Source organism: Lycium ferocissimum, chromosome 4 (genome assembly GCF_029784015.1).
Source record: "Lycium ferocissimum isolate CSIRO_LF1 chromosome 4, AGI_CSIRO_Lferr_CH_V1, whole genome shotgun sequence".
Classification (NCBI taxonomy): domain Eukaryota; kingdom Viridiplantae; phylum Streptophyta; class Magnoliopsida; order Solanales; family Solanaceae; genus Lycium; species Lycium ferocissimum.
In genome coordinates, this window is record NC_081345.1 from 43878006 (window position 1) to 43896544 (window position 18539).

The 18539-nt window shown below is 32.7% G+C and overlaps 2 protein-coding genes across 3 annotated transcripts; one reads left to right on the forward strand and one right to left on the reverse strand.

Moving 5' to 3' along the window:
• Positions 1-2934: 2934 nt before the first annotated feature.
• On the reverse strand, positions 2935-3339 carry LOC132054080 (uncharacterized). Its single transcript, XM_059446149.1, has one exon. It carries the CDS (start codon positions 3337-3339, stop codon positions 2935-2937), a length of 405 nt encoding a protein of 134 aa, XP_059302132.1.
• A 4991-nt stretch (positions 3340-8330) lies between these two features.
• LOC132053174 (mitochondrial import inner membrane translocase subunit TIM50-like) lies at positions 8331-17784 on the forward strand. 2 transcript variants are annotated; one of them, XM_059445080.1, is made up of 11 exons: positions 8331-8464; positions 8528-8730; positions 12615-12703; positions 13174-13210; positions 13836-13897; positions 13994-14107; positions 14333-14437; positions 14518-14616; positions 16387-16543; positions 16641-16743; positions 17487-17784. In XM_059445080.1, the coding sequence occupies exons 1-11, from the start codon at positions 8409-8411 to the stop codon at positions 17530-17532; spliced, it is 1071 nt and encodes a 356-aa protein (XP_059301063.1). In that variant the 5' UTR covers positions 8331-8408; the 3' UTR covers positions 17533-17784. The 2 variants fall into 2 exon arrangements, with proteins under 2 accessions (XP_059301063.1, XP_059301062.1); XM_059445079.1 differs by having other exon boundaries at positions 8343-8730.
• Positions 17785-18539: the final 755 nt, after the last annotated feature.

The window sequence follows — 18539 nt, forward strand, 5'->3', positions numbered from 1 at the left end:
CCCCCCCCCCCCACCCCCAAAACCCCCTTCTTCTTTTTCTTCTTCTTCATTTCCTCCACCCTCACGCCACCCCCACCTCCAGAACCCTTCTTCTTCGTCACACTTTTTTGTCAGAACCACCATATCCACCTTGTGATTTTTTATATCGCCTCTGAAAGGGTAACATCTACTATTTATCATTTTTTTTTATATATTATGTGTGGCCACCACTTGGCTCCGCCACTGACCATATAAAGTTTATGCTTCTTTTTTAATTTTTTTATCAACAAACTAATATACCATTTCCAAAAAAAAAAAAAAAAAAAAAATCCTTATGTTCCTGTTTGGGAAGCAACAACAAAACAAAAAAAGGGTACTTGATTTTGTATATTCGTTGATATGAGAAAATGTCTTTCTAGCTAGCTCGACCCCCCGAGGGTGGGGATGAAGAAGTAGAAGGGGCCACTTCCTAAACCCCCAAATAATAAGTTTTAATAAGAGGTTTAAGTGAAGAAGAAAATGATTTGGGGTGGGGTTACAAAAATGAATTTTTAATTTAAAAAAAAAGGAAAAACAAATAATATATAATCAAAACGCGCATTCATTTTTTGTTACAAGTCATCTAAATAATACTTTTGATGTAGAGTGATATCGACACAAATTTGTGTAATTTATGTCTTTTGCCTTTAAAAATTATAATAAATAATAGATATGAATTCATAATTTTAAAGATATACGGTTCAAAGTTAAGAACCTTAAAGGTTGAATCAATATAGATAATATAAATTCATAATTTTAAAGATATATCAAAGTTAAGAAACCTAGTTAATCAATATAGATATTTCGAATCCGCGCTTAACGAGCATATATATTGGAAGATGAATGTAGCTTAAATAGCAGTTTTGGAATGCAACTTATAAATCGCACTTCTGAAATGCGACTTATACTCCAGAATCTTCTACCGAGAAGAATTGATGGAGTTTCTCAAACATACTATTTTGTCCAAATTGTAACTGGTCATACATAACCTATCATTTTCTCTCTACAAGTGTAAAATATCATTTTTTTAATGGTCTATGCATAAAACTTAAAACTCGTCTAAAAAAGAACCCAAGAAAATTACCTAGTGATCAAAGAAATAGATTGAAAACAATATGGGATTTCGAGCTCAAATCTCAATGTGTGAGGCAACAACAGTATGTGACTTTTTCCTATCTGTGCAAGCCGAGGTGGACAGAGTTACTCGGTATCTATGTTGGTGAGAGGTAGTAAGTACCACATGTAATTAGTCAAAGTGCACTAGTAATTCTTTCCATCTATCCAAAGCTTAACGAATAATGTTATCTGATATTTGTACTAGTGCGAGGTAGTAGATATCTCTTGGAATTAGTCGAGGTACACGGATGATGTCTTCCCATATCTCCAGGTCTTGTGGGCAGAGTTATTCGATGTCTGCACTAGTAAGAATTAATAAATATCCCGTGAACTTAATTGACGTATACGCAAACTGACGCGAACACCACGGATACTCTAGACCACTTTCCTAGTATCCATACTTGAAATCCTCTTCTAACTTCAATCCAAGAAGGCAAGAAGCCAATTAACAAATACTAGCAAATTATATGTTAAGTCAATTATCATAAACCTAATTGAGCAACTAATCATTGAGTTGTATTGTCTTTAGTTGTTTCTGGTGTCTCATCATGAAAATCAGAGATTCTAAAATCGATTTGTTATTAACATCTGTCCACTAAATGAGTGGATATATAGAGTTAGACATATATATACATATATATACACACACCATATATTCGAGTTTAATTTATATTATATAATAACCACATTACAATGTATGAGAATCTAAGACGTTTGGTTCACTTAAAAAATCATTTTAGATGATTATTAATAATAATAAATAAAATTAGAAACAAAAATATAACTAAATTTGTTTACAAGAAGTTAAGGTATATATTGACAGTATAAAATAATATTTGTACTTATATATAAGTTGGTTCCATTCTTATATTGGCTATCATTTTTTACGATGTTCTCCGGGCCAATTATCTCTTCGCATCTCGATTATTTTAGATACTTGTTGTTTCACATCGATACAAGAGCAATGCTATATATATATACACGTGACTATCACCTTGTGTATAATCCAATTATCAGTGGATTGATATATACTCCTCTGGTCCTATATTTATCAACTATAAACTTTAACTCTTCTATTTTACTCTATTAAAAAGGTTCTTTATAAAAACGGTACAGTAGAAATGTCAACGATTATTCCATCAACTAATGATTATTGTAAATAACAATCTTTTCGGCCAATTTTTTATATAGCTTTTTCTGACAATATCCCAATCTATATTTCAAACATTTCTCAGCTAAATGTTTAATGACGTGCATGTAACATGGAACCGACAACAAAAAATGAACCAAGTCAAAAACATCCAAACGAAATTCTAATCACTACTAAAATGATGAAGAAAACAAGTCAAATACATTTTTTTTTAGTAATATATATAATGAAGTGAAAACTTGATCACCACCAAATGTTATGGTGGAGTAGTTATAAGTACCCCTTATTGTTAATCGGAGGTCTTGGATTTGAATACCGAAATGAAATTGCCTTTTAAATGAAACACTTTACCCTCATTGTTGAGGCAAAGCAAGGATATCAACTTCTCAATTTTAAAACGACGACATCGAGTACTAATAACTGGATATTTTAAATATAATATGTGTACATATTTAATGAATTTCCTAACACAAATATATACTGTTTAAACAAAAGCTATTGGATTCCTCCAAATTACTGGTATCCAGACAATTCTATCTTTGCCCCGGATTCACCCTTGCCCATATTAGAATTTTTCATTGCGAATCTAAATTATGCAAGCCCCATAAAAGGTACGGGGCAGGGCACTTGATGAAAACCAAAAAAAATGATTACTTCACTCGGACCAATTGTTGCTCATGAACATCCACCCTAATTTCTTGCTCCATCCTCTTAATAAATTCTTCAAATATCTTGTTTAATTCCTCTATACTCAACTTGTTCAATGGCTCATCATCACTTTCTTCCACTACTTTTCCTCCTTCTGCCTCTTCTTCTTCGTTTTCTTCTTCAATATTATTTGTGAAAATGCCATTTTCATCCACTTCCACTATTTCTTTTGATGCCTCCAATTGCTTATTATCTTCTAATATTACAAACTTTATTATTTCTTCTTCTTCTTCTTCTTCATTGTATTCAGAAAGCGCACTACTGTTACTTTCCAAAAATACTTTTAAATATGTTTTCGAGAATTCATTAAGATCGAAATCCAAGGGAGAAAGAAGAATATTAACCATGCCTGAAGTCTTTGTCAGGAGTAGCAAGATACCATTGCAAATGAGAAATATGTAGTTCTTATCCCCAGCAATATGGTTTAGAATTTGGAAGGGAAATGCAAGGAAATAGAAGTACTTATAATAAAAATATGTGTATGAAAAGAGGAATGAGAACAATGACAGTAGTGATACTAGAGTTAACTTCTTTATGCTTTGTAGGTTTTGGTACTCCATTTCATTGATCATCTTGTTATGCCTAATTTCTTTTTTTTTTCTTTTCTTCTTTCTTTGTGTGATCTTCCTTTTGAAAAGGGGAAGAGGGCAATAGGAGCTTTCTGGCAAAGAACTAGTAAGGATGTTTGCTGCTTTTAAAGGCTTTAATTTGAAAGGAATTTTACTTACACACACTACCATTATATATGTTTTAATATGTGTTGCCTATCTTATATTTTAGGTTGTCGATTCACCTATTATTAACTATATATGTAATTATTTTTAGTTGACATGATACTTGATATATATATATATTTCAAAAAAAAAAAAAAAAAAAAACGTAAGGGTCATTTGGTTGATAGGTCGGAGAGTAATTAATCCAAGCAGAAATTTTCGCATAAGATAATACGCTATTTGGTTGGTCGCATAAGAAAAGAGTACCGCATAACTATGCAATGTTGGTTGGCGGTACAATATTAAATAATATATGAATTAATTTATGCAAGAATATACTTATTATTCTATGTGTGATAGAATGTGAAATAAGAATAATTTGTTAATAATATTGCCGGGATTAAACTATTAAAGACAAAAATGGCCTTTCAATGTAAAGTAATGCATATATAACAATCATCTCATAATTAATTATTGTATAAAAATTCAACAGAGACAAACAAATAGGCGATTTCTTTATGTCTGCCCAACCTTTGGTGGACAGAGTGACCCGATACTTGTGCTAATAGAGATAACAGATTCCCCGTAAAATTAGTCGAGATATGTGCAAGTAGGCATCACAATTATAAAAAAAAAAATATTACTCTAATAATTTTTTTATTATTAATTCTCTCATTAAGTCTCTGTATAATTGGTATGTGAATTAAAAGAGTCTTTTGTGTAAAAGCTAAACTCATTTGAAAGAGATGGTCCGTAGGAGTAGTCTTGTCATGAAAACTAGTTAACCTTGGAGGCGATTCATAGAACATCACACAAAATGAGGCATCCCACAATGTAGGGGTTGTGATTAATTGTGAATTGTGAATTTGTGAATGATTTGGTTTGGTTTGGTTTTAAATTTGAAAAACCGATAATATTTGGTTTGGATGGGGGATAATTATATACATAAAATTTATATATTTATATGTATAATATTACTTTTCATAAATAATTAAAGATATTTTATCTTTTAATTATTAATTTAATTTTGGTCTACTTATTTTTAAGCCCATGTCTTAAAAGAATATGTTCCAACAATCCAAACCCAACTCTAATAAGTCGTAAGCATAAGAGTAAAAAGTAAAAATCCTACTATCTCTTTTCATTTTACACTAGTGAGATGTATTTCCCTAATATGCAAGAGTTCCCTTGTGGGCCGTGAGGAAAAAGAGCTTCATAAGAAATTTGAAGAATGTAGAGAGAGAATATTTGAATTGTCACGCTAGTCATAAATTGAAAACCGAACCAAACCGACAATAACCAAACCGGTGGTTATTATTTTACTTGGTTTGGTTATGGTTTTAGACATTTAAAAACCGACTAAATTGGTTTGGTTATGGTTTTAACCAATAACCGACCCAAACCGAAGCATGAACACCCCTAATTGTGATGAGTTAAAGTTGCCATGTGGATGGGGAAAGCTATATATGGATTATATCCATTCATAATATACTCAGAGCCCGTTTGGCTTAGCTTATAAGTTGCTAAAAACAACTTATAAATTTGTTTTCCTTTTTTTGTTTGGGTATTAACTTATAAACTATTTGTGCTTAAAATAAGATCAAAAAATAAGTTGGCCAATTTTTTTTATAAGCTATTTTCTCATTTTTTAAGCCCATCGAAACAGGCACTCAATCATTCGTTCAAACAAAATTGAATTTAGTTGTTAAATCTTTGATGTTCCATATCACCAAATTTATGTATGTATTGATTAAGTTCAGAGAAATGTGTAGAAGTGTGTTTTACTTTGTATTATGACCGATGTTTGAATCGCGTGAACTCGGAATTTACTAATCCGACTAATTTATTGGATAATATCATAAATCTCCTTTCAAGTTTGGCCTCGTAATACTGATCTCTCTTGTGATTTATGATATTAAGTTTATCTCTCTTCTTTTAAGTTTTTAAAATAAATTTTAAAACTATTATTAAAAAAATGATACTAGTTTTAAAATAAATTTTAAAACTAGTATTAAAAAAAAATGTTTAAATACTGAAAGAGATTAGACAAACCAAAGGAAGAAAAAAAACTAAGGAACACGCATCCAGTGGCCATTCCACACAAGCAAGATAACCTAAAACCAAATATTATAAACCAAACTAGGTCTGTTAATGTATTTCTTGTCCACATTAATTGAAATATTTTTTGTTCTCAAAATAGTCAAATCATACATTTTTAATATTAATGATAAATAGATTAAAAATAATTGTTACAAGTTTAAAATAAAGGAGGTAAGCGAAATATCGTAAATCACAAAGGAGGTTAGTGTTATGAAGTCAATCCTAAAAGGCGGTCTCTAAATTATCCGTTAATTTAAATTTGCATCGCGTAGAGTCCATAAAGATAAGGGCAAATATGTAGTATTTGGTGCAAAATCGATAAAGTTCAGTTTTTCAATTTAGACCCTATAAACATATTCAAATACACAATATCCTTTACCCTGATAGTAGAGGTAGAACAAGGATATTTTAAATCTGAATTTACATATAAGGTGTGGTGAAATAGATACCTTCATCTTTAACAAGAAAATATGATTAAATCAAACTCTTTATTTAAAACCATGCAAGCACAAAAAAAATGCATAATACAACGACAATCCATTAAACTGGCAAGTAAAATTCATTTAGATATTCGAACTACGGCATATTTTAATTGATCACATGAACATATGATAAATTGTTTCTATTATACACTTATGACTAAAAATTTGATAAAGCTTTTGCGCGTATTCTTAAGTGCTCATTACATAGATAAGTTAACCACATAAAATACGCACCTACTTTAATTGTATGCATTAATCTCAATAAGTTGTAAAACCTCATGCACGTTCCAATTGATGCTGATGTATATAATTAAAGGAAGAGACATATTTTATGTGATTAACTTATGTACGTAATGGACGGTTGTGAATACGCACATAAACTTTTTGAAAATATGAGAGGAAAGTATCTAACAAGAACACTTTCATCATGTGCTAAGGCGCTCAACTGGGACAAACCATATTTCGAGTATCCAGATGAAATTTACCGACAAATTTAAGGGTTTATCGATTTATTCAACCAAAAAAAGACCGTTGAACGTTTAATACTTGTCTGAATAAATGGTCCAAAACTATATAATTACACATAATTATACCCAAATTCGATTACAAAGTGTCCATCCAAACCTCTTAATTTCATTAAAGTTTCAAAGGTTTATAGTTGTTTCAAAAACGTGAAGGGGTCTAACTTCACTTTGTTTGACTCAAATGATTATAATCGTTTTCAAAAGAGTGAAGGGTCTACTTTTGCTTTGCTTAAACCTCAGGGTTCTAACAAGCTAACTTAAAAGAATACGACATATCCGCCTTACAGCCTATACCCCATTTGAGAGAGAATATAAAAAATGGTTCCTTAGATTGAGGTAGGTTCAAAATAGTTTCTTAAGTATGTACTTACCGGTTTTGGTCCTTTAAGTTTGGCAAAAGTTAATATTTTTATGTTGTGTCAGGTTTTTATCAAACTCAGTCTGTTAGATTTGACAGAAACAGTGATTTTTTTTTTAATGATAAACAACAAGAAAGTCTCATCAAATTCTAAAATATGCATCATAAAAATTACACTAGACATTGAAAAATAGTATATACAAAATAGCAGAAATTATACCCAAAAAACTGCCATACTCTAGAGATGAATTAAAAATATCAGAAACTGCAAAAATGTACCTTCAAATGTACATTCCTGCTAATTTCCTTTTTTTTTTCTTCACTGTTTTCATCAAATCTAGCAGATTGAATTCGATAAAAATTTGACGGAGGTCAAAGTGTTAACTTTTGGCAAAGTTGAAGACCAAAACTGTTAAATGCAGTATTAAGGGACTATTTTAAACCTACCCTTAAACATAGAGCATCATTTTTATCATTTTCTCTTCCATTTAGTCAATCTTCACTTCCTGTCATTGCGAAAACCTTAGAGTTAGCTCCATTGGTAGCTTACGAGTTTACGTCCATTCCTGATCAGGTACAGCTTCCTTTCGAATTCTCTTTTGTAGCCGTTATCCGAATTCGCGCAAATGTGTCCACACCCCATTGTTTTTTCAATTCAAGTTGAGAAGCGTTGTGTATCAAGTTGGGATTTAGTATTCAACAGAAAAAGGTAGCCCCTCAAACATAGAAAGAACTGTCAAATAGAGAGAAAACCGACAAAAAATGGTCCCTTGTGTTTGAGTATAGATGCAAAATCGTTTTGGTATGTAATGAATACTTTTGGTCATTCATGTTTGCCAAACGTTAACACTTTTTGTCTTCTTTCAATATTTATCAAACTTTATTTATTAAATTTGACGGGATTATGAGAAAAAATACAAAAAACGAGAACTCAAATTTTATGACAACAACAACAAACCCAGTGTAATCCCATAAGTTGGGGCTGAGAAAGGCAGGGTGACCTTATCAAAAAGTGTTCAATATTGACACACTTAAAGAACCAAAACTGTTAAAATACATACCTAAGGTACTATTTTGAACCTAACCTCAAACACAAAGCACCAGTTTTGTCATTTTCTCCTCCATTTGATCACTGTTAAACTAAAAAAAAAGGGTCAAATTCATAAACCCTACTACTTCTTTCGTCATTCTAAAATCTTCATTTTCTTCGCTTAAACCCTAGCAAATATATTCACAACAATGTCTGCTATAGCTCGATCAAAATCGCGATTTTTTTCAATAATATCGAGAAGTAATAATCGGCGATTTTCTTCGAACATTACTACAAAATCTCCAAAGGAATCAATAATTACGACAAGTAATCGGCGATTTTATTCTAAAGAATCTCTAAAGGAACCGATAATTTCATCATCTTCAGTTATAAAAGATGAAATTCCAGCATCTGAGAATTCTCCTCCAGAAGGTTCTGGAAGTTCTGAGAAGAATGGATGGAGTTTTCTTAAGTATAGTGTTATTGCTGCTGTTACTGGTGGTGTTGCCACTGCTGGTTACGCTACTTACGGTTAGTTTTTAAATTGTTTGGTTATATTTTAAAAATTTTGATTTAGGCTTTTAGGTCATTTTAATGCTGCTTTTTGAATTCACATAGAAAGTGTAGTGTTATTGCTACTGTTACCGGTGGTGTTGCCACAGCTGGTTACGCTACATACGGTTCGTTTTTTTGTTATGTTTTAAATTTTTGGTTATATTTTAAAAAATTTGACTTAGGCTTTTAGGTCATTTTAATGCTGCTTTTTGAATTCACAGAGAAAGTATAGTGTTATTGCTACTGTTACCGGTGGTGTTGGCACAGCTGGTTATGCTGCGTACGGTTCGTTTTATGGTTGTATGTTAAAAAATTTTGGTTATATTTTAAAGTTTTTGACTGGGGCTTTTAGGTCATTTTAATGCTGTTATTTGAATTCACATAGAAATTATAGTGTTATTGCTGCCACAGCTGGTTATGCTACATATGGTTAGTTTTGTGGTTTGTATTTAAAAAATTTTGGTTATATTTTAAATTTTTTTGACTTAGACTTTTAGTTCATTTTAATGCTGCTATTTGAATTCACATAGAAATTATAGTGTTATTGGTGCTGTTACCGGTGGTGTTGCCACTGCTGGTTACGCTACATATGGTTCGTTTTTTTGGTTATATTTTAAATTTTTGACTTAGGCTTTTAGGTTATTTTAATGCTGCTATTTGAATTCACATAGAAAAAGTATAGTGTTATTGGTGCTGTTACCGGTGGTGTTGCCATTGCTGGTTACGCTACATATGGTTCGTTTTTTTTGGTTATATTTTGAATTTTTTGGTTATATTTTAAATTTTTTTGACTTAGACTTTTAGGTCATTTTAATGCTGCTATTTGAATTCACATAGAAAGTATAGTGTTATGTATAGTGTTATTGCTACTGTTACCGGTGCTGTTGACACAGCTGTTTACGCTACATACGGTTCGTTTTATGGTTGTATGTTAAAATTTTTGGTTATATTTTAAAGTTTTTGACTTAGACTTTTAGGTCATTTTAATGCTGCTATTTGAATTCACATAGAAAGTATAGTGTTATGTATAGTGTTATTGCTACTGTTACCGGTGCTGTTGACACAGCTGTTTACCTTTCATAACCATTTTCTATTCCTTTATGGTTGTATGTTAAAATTTTTGGTTATATTTTAAAGTTTTTGACTTGGGCTTTTAGGTCATTTTAATGAGGCTATTTGAATTCACATAGAAATTATAGTGTAATTGCTGCCACACCTGGTTATGCTACATACAGTTAGTTGTTTGGTTTTTTTTTTTTTTTTTTTTTTTTTAAATTTTTGGTTATATTTTAAATTTTTGACTTAGGCTTTTAGGATATTTTAATGCTGCTATTTGAATTCACATAGAAAAAGTATAGTGTTATTGGTGCTGTTACCGGTGGTGTTGCCACTGCTGGTTACGCTACATATGGTTCGTTTTTTTGGTTATATTTTAAATTTTTGACTTAGGCTTTTAGGTTATTTTAATGCTGCTATTTGAATTCACATACCAAAAAAGTATAGTGTTATTGGTGCTGTTGCCATTGCTGGTTACGCTACATATGGTTCATTTTTTTGGTTATATTTATCATTCACATAAAAAAAGAAAAATGAATTTTTTGGTTATATTTTAAATGCTGCTATTTGAATTCACATAGAAAGTATAGTGTTATTGCTGCTGTTACTGGCGGTGTTGCCACTGCTGGTTACGCTACATACGGTTAGTTTTTAAATTGTTTGGTTATATTTTAAAAATTTTGATTTAGGATTTTAGGTCATTTTAATGCTGCTATTTGAATTCACATAGAAGTTATAGTGTTATTGCTGCCACAGCTGGTTATGCTACATACGGTTAGTTTTTTGGGTTGTATTTTAATTTTTTTGGTTATATTTTAAATTTTTTTGACTTAGACTTTTAGGTCATTTTAATTCTGCTATTTGAATTCACATAGAAAGTATAGTGTTATTGCTGCTGTTACTGGCGGTGTTGCCACTGCTGGTTACGCTACATACGGTTCGTATTTTTTGGTTATGTTTTAAAGTTTTGGTTATATTTTAAATTTTTGACTTAGGCTTTTAGGTCATTTTAATGCTGCTATTAGAATTCACATAGAAAGTATAATGTTATTGCTGCTGTTACTGGCGGTGTTGCCCCAGCTGGTTACGCTACTTACGGTTCGTATTTTTTGGTTATGTTTTAAATGTTTTTGGTTATATTTTAAATTTTTGACTCAGGCTTTTAGGTCATTTTAATGCTGCTATTTGAATTCACATAGAAAGTATAGTGTTATGTATAGTGTTATTGCTACTGTTACTGGTGGTGTTGCCACTGCTGGTTACGCTACATACGGTTCGTATTTTTTTGGTCATATTTAAAATTTTCTGGTTGTTTTTTAAAAATTTTGACTTAGGCTTTTAGGTCATTTTAATGCTGTTATTTGAATTCACATAGAAATTATAGTGTTATTGCTGCCACAGCTGGTTATGCTACATACGGTTAGTTGTTTTTTTTTTTTAAATTTTTGGTTATATTTTAAATTTTTGACTTAGGCTTTTAGGTCATTTTAATTCTGCTAGTTGAATTCACATAGAAAGTATAGTGTTATTGCTGTTGTTACTGGTGGTGTTGCCACTGCTGGTTACGCTACATGCGGTTCGTTTTTTGGTTATGTTTTAAATTTGTTGGTTATATTTGAGATTTTTTGGTTTAGTATTAGTACGTTTTGATTGGATTAGTCTATTAGGACATTATAATGCTGCTATTTGATTCAAGAAGTTCGTTTTTTGGTCTTCTTAATTATTTTTTGGTTTATTATCTGTATTTTTTAATTGACTTAGATTTGTAGGACATTATAATGCGTCTATTTGAATTTACAAATGCATTTGAGCATGATTTGGATTTTGAAATGAAGTGAAATGTGTTGAATCGGTTCGTTTTAATATTTTTGGTTTGTTATCTATATTCTTTGATTGACTTAGGCTTTTAGGTCATCTTCATGCTGCTATTTGAATTTACATATGCATTTGATTTTGAAATGAAGTGAATGTGTTGAATCGGTTGTTTTTTTTTTGGTTTGGTTTATTATATGTATTATTTGATTGACTTAGGCTTTTAGGTCATTTTAATGCTGCTAATTGAATTCGCGTAATGATTTTGATTTTGAAATGAAGTGAATGTGATGAATTGGTTTTTTTTTTTTTTTTTGGTTAATTATCTGTATTATTTGATTGACTTAGGCTTTTAGGTCATTTTAATGCTGCTAATTGAATTCGCGTAATGATTTTGATTTTGAAATGAAGTGAATGTGTTGAATTGGTTCGTTTTAATGTTTTTGGTTTGTTATCTGTATTTTTTGATTGACTTAGTCTTTTAGGTCATCTTAATGCTGCTATTTGAATTCACATATGCATTTGATTTTCGAATGAAGTGAATGTGTTGAATCAGTTCGTTTTAATGTTTTTGGTTTGTTATCTGTATTATTTGGTTGACTTAGGCTTTAAGGTAATTTTAATGCTGCTATTTGAATTCACATATGCATTTGATTTTGAAATGAAGTGAAATGGAGTTTTCTTAAGTATAGTTTTATATGCAATTGTATTACTGCTTAATTTCTAGCTAAATTTCCATGTGTTATAAGTTAACATGTTTGTTGGCAGAAGCAAAACTCTTTTACCAGATCATTTGTAGTATGCTTGATTGTTGGTGGATTTTGGTCAAATGTTTAAAATGGACTTGTATGTTTATATAGACTGTCTGTGTGGAAACACAGAGGTAAGGGGATGATTCTTGGAAATGCCTAGTTGGTTTGGCTGGTTCATCAAATATATATTTGTTCTCGTGTATATAATTCCGCAATCTTTGACATATCCTTTATCTGCAGCATACACGTCGGATGAAATTGAGGATAAGACCAAGAGTTTGCGTGAATCTGCCAAATATACTGTTGGAGATGATGCATCTGCTTTGGATGTGAGTCTTGCCTTGCACTATATTTAGTAGTACATGTTTGTTTATTGTGAGCTTTTAGTGAAGCTGTGCTTGATTGAAGTTAAGCTTTTGACACGCTCGCACACAATATATATATATATAGTGCTTGATGTGGTGGTGGGAGAAGGTTGGCTCTACTTATTGCAAATTCAATGCAATGCACTTCTTAGCTTCAACTGATTAGCTTGATTCATGTTTACCATTTGTGCTTATTTTTGCAACATATGGCTACTCATGGATTGCTCAAAATTTGAAACGGAGTGTAAGTGAAATAATAGGATTTGTTAATGAATTTTAGAGCCTAAATCACACACTACACAAATAAACAGCTTATAGAGTATATGGCTTGATCTTATATGCATTGATTCATCTTTTACTTAAAAAGCTTTTGGCAGTTGTATCAGAGTTCAAGGAGAATGAGAGGTTAATTGTGTCTTTTCCTTTTTGTGCAGAAATTTCAAGCTTTACTCTACTCCTCGGCAATGACAGGTTGGTGATGTTTCCAACTTGTCTTTGGTACACATCTCTTATTTTTAGTCAAGAAGGGGCTAAATTTTCTTATTTGTGTGACTCCTTGACCATGTGCATGTCAACAATAAGTTATGTTATCACAAACCTTTGTCTCTGCTGTATAACACTTACCATTTCTCTGGAAAAAAAACTGTTGTCTCTGTTGCATGTATTGTGTACTATAATTGTGGACATACTCTTGTTTTCAACCATGCTTTTCCATTTTAATGATACAATTCAAGCATTAGTTTGTTGATTTTTACATCGCATGGTGTTGCTGTTACCTGGTCAGTGCATTGTGGCATGCAAAACAGCAAAAGCCTGTAATGGATTCAGATTATGCACTCTTATCACTTTTGGCACATGAAAGTTTCTCTGCAGGTGGATGTCTGTCCATGAGTTTAATTATATCGCACATCCCACTACTTGTATGCTTAGTAATTTTCTGGGTTTCAGTGAACATTCACGTGCTATAATACGTTTCTTAGTGCTGGCGTATAATGTCATTTTACATACATTACCTACTAATTAGTATTAATTGTTAATTTTAAGCCCCAAAGTCTCTTTTTAAGCTGATATTGGTTAATTTCTTTTGATATTCCAGTGCCTGCCAAGTTAGTTGAATTTTACATTGAGCTAAGGCGGTTGACTGAAGATCAAGTTCGAGTTGAGTATTTTTTCAGGCAATTTTATTCTTAATCCCTCTCTTCTTATGCTTTAACCTTCACAAAATTCACCTAAGATCTTTTTGCTATGTTTTAGGGTTTCAGTGAACCAACATCAGACAAGCTCCTGCCAGATTTGCACCCACTTGAGCAGCATGTCTTTACCCTTGTTCTTGATCTTAGTGAGACATTGATATACTCTGATTGGCAGGTAGAAATCCATGTCATAAACATGTTGATTTTATTATCAATTAGTGGCCGGAACATGCTTTAATTTACTTTATGGATCACTATTAGTACGATACATTGACAATTCAATGCTAGAGTTTCCTTATGGTTTTTCCGTCTGATATAGCTTTGTGTGCTTAAAGCATTCAGATCTTTCCATCTTTTAATATTTCCTGCATGACTACTGACTCCTGTAGCCCTTTAAAAGCGTGACAGAGGCTGGAGAACATTCAAAAGACCTGGGGTTGATGCGTTTTTAGAACATTTGGCTCAATTTTTTGAGATCGTTGTATACTCTGACCAACTGAGCATGGTACCTTTTACTTCTCTCATAATGTCTTCTAAATATTGTTTCAGTTACGTACTTAAAACTTCTGCCTATGGTTTTTGCAGTATGTTGACCCTGTTATCGAAAGATTGGATCCAAAGCACTGCATCCGGTATAGGCTATCAAGAGGTGCAACTAGATATGTTGATGGCAAGCATTACAGAGTAGGTTTTTTGGCCTCATCCTCTAAATGTTCTAGTGAAAATTTTCTGTCATTAGTTATTTATATCTGTCCTGTAGCTGCGCAATACTATTTGTGATTCCAAAGCTCTTTTTCTTATCATTTTTCTGCCACTGTATTTGGGTTGGATGAACCAAGCAACCATTGTGGGCTTTAGCCATTCTTGTAGGAATGGAATTTTTAATTGCCAAGAACTCTCATGCCCCCACTTTCATATGATTTTTCTTTTTGAAAGTCTTAGCTCCAAACAATTAGCTACTAGAGAACACTATTTCTTGAAGGTTTTTTAGTTGTAATGGTGCCCTCCGGCAAAGAGCTTACGCTTTCTGGTCACAGCCTCCCCGCGCCCATCTAGGAATTGGGAGCTTATTTCAAGTTGCATGGTACGGGAAATACGGTTTGCATTTCCCTATATGGCATTAATATGGGCATTAATATGGAGATAGGAAGCCCGGTTGATAGACTAAAACTCGGGAATGTGGCAAGGGAAAGGGAATAAATAACCTGGCTATATGGAAAAAAATGAGTTGCTTGACTAAGTGAAATTATTTGCAGCTCTCTGAAGTTATTTGACTGGTGTTCAGATAGAGTAATATGTGTTAATGAGGAGACTGGAAAATTATACTCTCTAGGAGGCAAAATAGAGGAAGAACTTGTCCAAACTCTGATTAGTTAATAGCTAATCCTTGATCTATGTCAATGTTGTTTTAGTAATAGCAGTTTTAATAGAAGATACCTTTACTTGATTTAAATCAAGAAAGGCAGTCTCGTAGAAGCATACTATAGATGTTGTTGCATGGTGTAAGTATTTGATTAAAATCAAGGGTACAGAATAATGAAGAGCAAAAGATGTCGTATATCTATATATCCGTAAACTAACTGATTTTCGTGACAAGTGTGTATTGATTTTATGCATTTTCTTCTTCGATCATCTCAAGTGGATAGTTACGCGGTTAGTAGCTCCTTTTTTCGTCTTGTACTGAAGAAAGAGGGGAGGAGATTGTTTATAGGAACTTAGGGGAGGCTTGATCAAGTGAGGAAGAATCAAGAAGCATTCAAATTTAAAAGGTCACAACTAATTGATATTGTAAGAAAGCTGAAGAGACAAAAGAGATACGGGATTGAGGAAGTAAATTTCTCCTGTGTCTGTTTTGTATGTATAGTAAAATGTGATAGATTCCTTTTTTAGATCCCACTGAGTTTATAGCTAAAAGTGCGCGGCTCAGCAAGGACCGAATCTGCTATGCCTTTTGGCAGATTGTTACATGATACATTAACATTTCAAAGAGTGAAAAGTCAATTTAGACGGGTAATAGAAACTTAGTGAGAGTCTAGCCACTTGTAGAGTTCTTGAACAATGCATAGCCAAAAGGCTTGAGCTTCAAAAGGCTGTTTGACTCTTTACCTTAGCCCATTGGGAATAAACAAAACACCTATAACTTGGTCGGAGTAAGACCAGCATTGAGTACTTGACTGTTCTCATTGGCTGAGTAAGACCAGCATGAATACTTGACTACTCATCACCTGTCATCCATGTATATGTGAATGTTTCTATCACGTGATCACTCTAGTTTCTGTACATTCTCCGAGATATACTTTAGCTTCCACCTGTAAAATCTAGAAGACTTTTTTTTCTTTCTAGTCTTTTTCTCTTTTTCTTAAATTTTTATATTACCTCTTTTTTCTCCGTTTCAACTCCTTGCAAATAATAATGATTGTGAATTCATTTTTGGCGCATATGCTTCTTTGGCAGGATCTTTCCAAGCTGAATCGGGATCCATCAAGGATTATATATTTGAGTGGACATGCACTAGAAAGTAGCTTACAGCCAGAAAATTGCGTAGAAATAAAACCATGGAAAGGAGAGGCGGACGATACCGTGCTTTTGGATCTTATTCCGTTTCTTGAATGTAAGCATATTCATAAGTAACGACGTAGCCTAATCATGTCTTCACTTTTGGGAGTATTGGAAGTTCACTGTTAACGACTTCTGAACTTTGAGTGCAGATGTTGCTAAACACAGGCCAGCTGATATCCGAACTGTATTAGCTTCATACCAAGGACGTGATATTCCTAAAGAGTTCATTGAGCGATCCAAAGAGCACCAAAGGTCAAGTTTCCCACTTCTTGTATCTATTAGTTCTTGCTGGCTATTCAACTGCATTACAAATCCTCAACACTTGCAATTTAGGATGATTTGGATTTTTGTCTTGAATTTTACTGATGAAATTTGCCTCTTAATATGTTCTCCCTCGCCCTTTCCCCTTTTGCGACACCAAAGCTAGAATTCATGTTTCTTCTTTATTACTCCCTCCGGATCAAAAAAAGAGTCCACTTATCCATTTACACACCCCTTACGAAACTACTCTCTCCAAGAAAATAATATGTAAATTGACTAAACTACCCCTAATTAAATAGACATTGGGATTTGATCACATAACACTTAATAGGAGCAAATCTGAAAAGATAAAGTTAATTGTTTCTTGATTTAATAAGTGGATATTTTTTTGAACAAGAAAAAAAGGCTTTTTTTGATCCGGAGGGAGTAGTTTTTTTTTTTTTTTTTTTGGTTTTGGAAGAGGGGGGGGGGGGGGGGGGTTACAGGTGTAATCTAACTTTGCCTCGGATATTGGAAACATTACTTCTACTATATTTGCATCTGCACTCTGCTATTGTATTTTTCTTTCATATTCTCCAACCCATGAGCTTTCTCTTTGTGAGCTTTATGTTGTTTTTCACCCCGTACTGTTAGTTTTGGGGGAAATTTTTCTGGAGTTGGTTACTATTTATATTTGAAATATAATATATCGTTTTGTTTGATTGATCTTAACATAGTTGGTCTGGTGGTTGCAGGCGTATGCAAGAGCAAAAACAGCATGGTCGATTATGGCGCCGCTAGAGATACAACTTTATCTGAGTTAGTTTTGAGAGGCAGAAATAAGAAAAAAGTATTCCTTTGTAAGATTAGAACAGTCGATAGATAGACATAAACTACAATCCCATTTTTGTGTAGCTAAGAGAAAATGATTTGTCCCAGTTGAGAATGGTAACTCCTCTAACAAAATGCATGTATTCTTTTTTCCCTCCAGCAAAAGGCTTTTGTCATTATCTCATCCTTAGTAATAATATGTTTGTCGATATTTTGTTAGCAGCTGGGTGATTCAGTATCTATTTTTCTCTGAATTTTAGGATGGTAAGGTTTCATCATATGATTCAATTGAATTCTATTGAAAACCAACCCCCAAGGTCTTTGTTCTGGTGATGAGAGCGCATTGTGCGATGTGTGGGTTATGTGCACACTATGGGTTTGAACCTACGGGTTTGAAACTACCCCAGACAAAAGTTTGGTATTTAAGCGGAGAAAGATAAAGGGGCGGACTCATTATTCATTGAGTTTCCAATTGTGCGGCACTGTGATGGTGGAAGTAATAGTGCATTGTTGAGCATTACTCATTATTTCAGCATTTTTAATATCGATCATTTGAATTTAAAGTTAAGACTCTGAAATATGAGTTGAATGTGTAGTTCGTATGAAAATATTGTTTTCCACTCACGATTTTTTTTTGTTCATTCATACTTTTGTCGTCAACATATTGTCTTGTATTTGCCTTTGCCGTTAATAGATTTTTTGCGTGAAATGGATGTACTTAACATGTCCAGATTGATCAATTAAAAGGTGTAGATTTACCTATTGAAGTTGCACAATCTCGAATAGAACATCAACAAATTACACCTTTTCTCGTAACTTGTTACTTCAATTTCGATTTCGATTTTAAGTACTTCCCTTTCAATTTTAATTCAAATATTGTCCAAAGGCCAACTAAATAAATTTGGGCAGAGCGATCAAAACCAGAGTAACGAGGAATGAAGATGCAAACTGATGCGGCCCAAACCTCACCTTTTTAC

Excerpts from the sequence above, each read along its gene's own strand:
- LOC132054080 (XM_059446149.1), bottom strand. The coding sequence starts at position 3,339 with ATGGTTAATATTCTTCTTTCTCCCTTGGATTTCGATCTTAATGAATTC.
- LOC132053174 (XM_059445079.1), top strand. The coding sequence starts at position 8,409 with ATGTCTGCTATAGCTCGATCAAAATCGCGATTTTTTTCAATAATATCG. Across the intron at positions 13,898-13,993 it reads TGACTGAAGATCAAGTTCGA|GGTTTCAGTGAACCAACATC; the intron begins GTTGAGTATTTT and ends GCTATGTTTTAG. Across the intron at positions 14,438-14,517 it reads ACTCTGACCAACTGAGCATG|TATGTTGACCCTGTTATCGA; the intron begins GTACCTTTTACT and ends TGGTTTTTGCAG.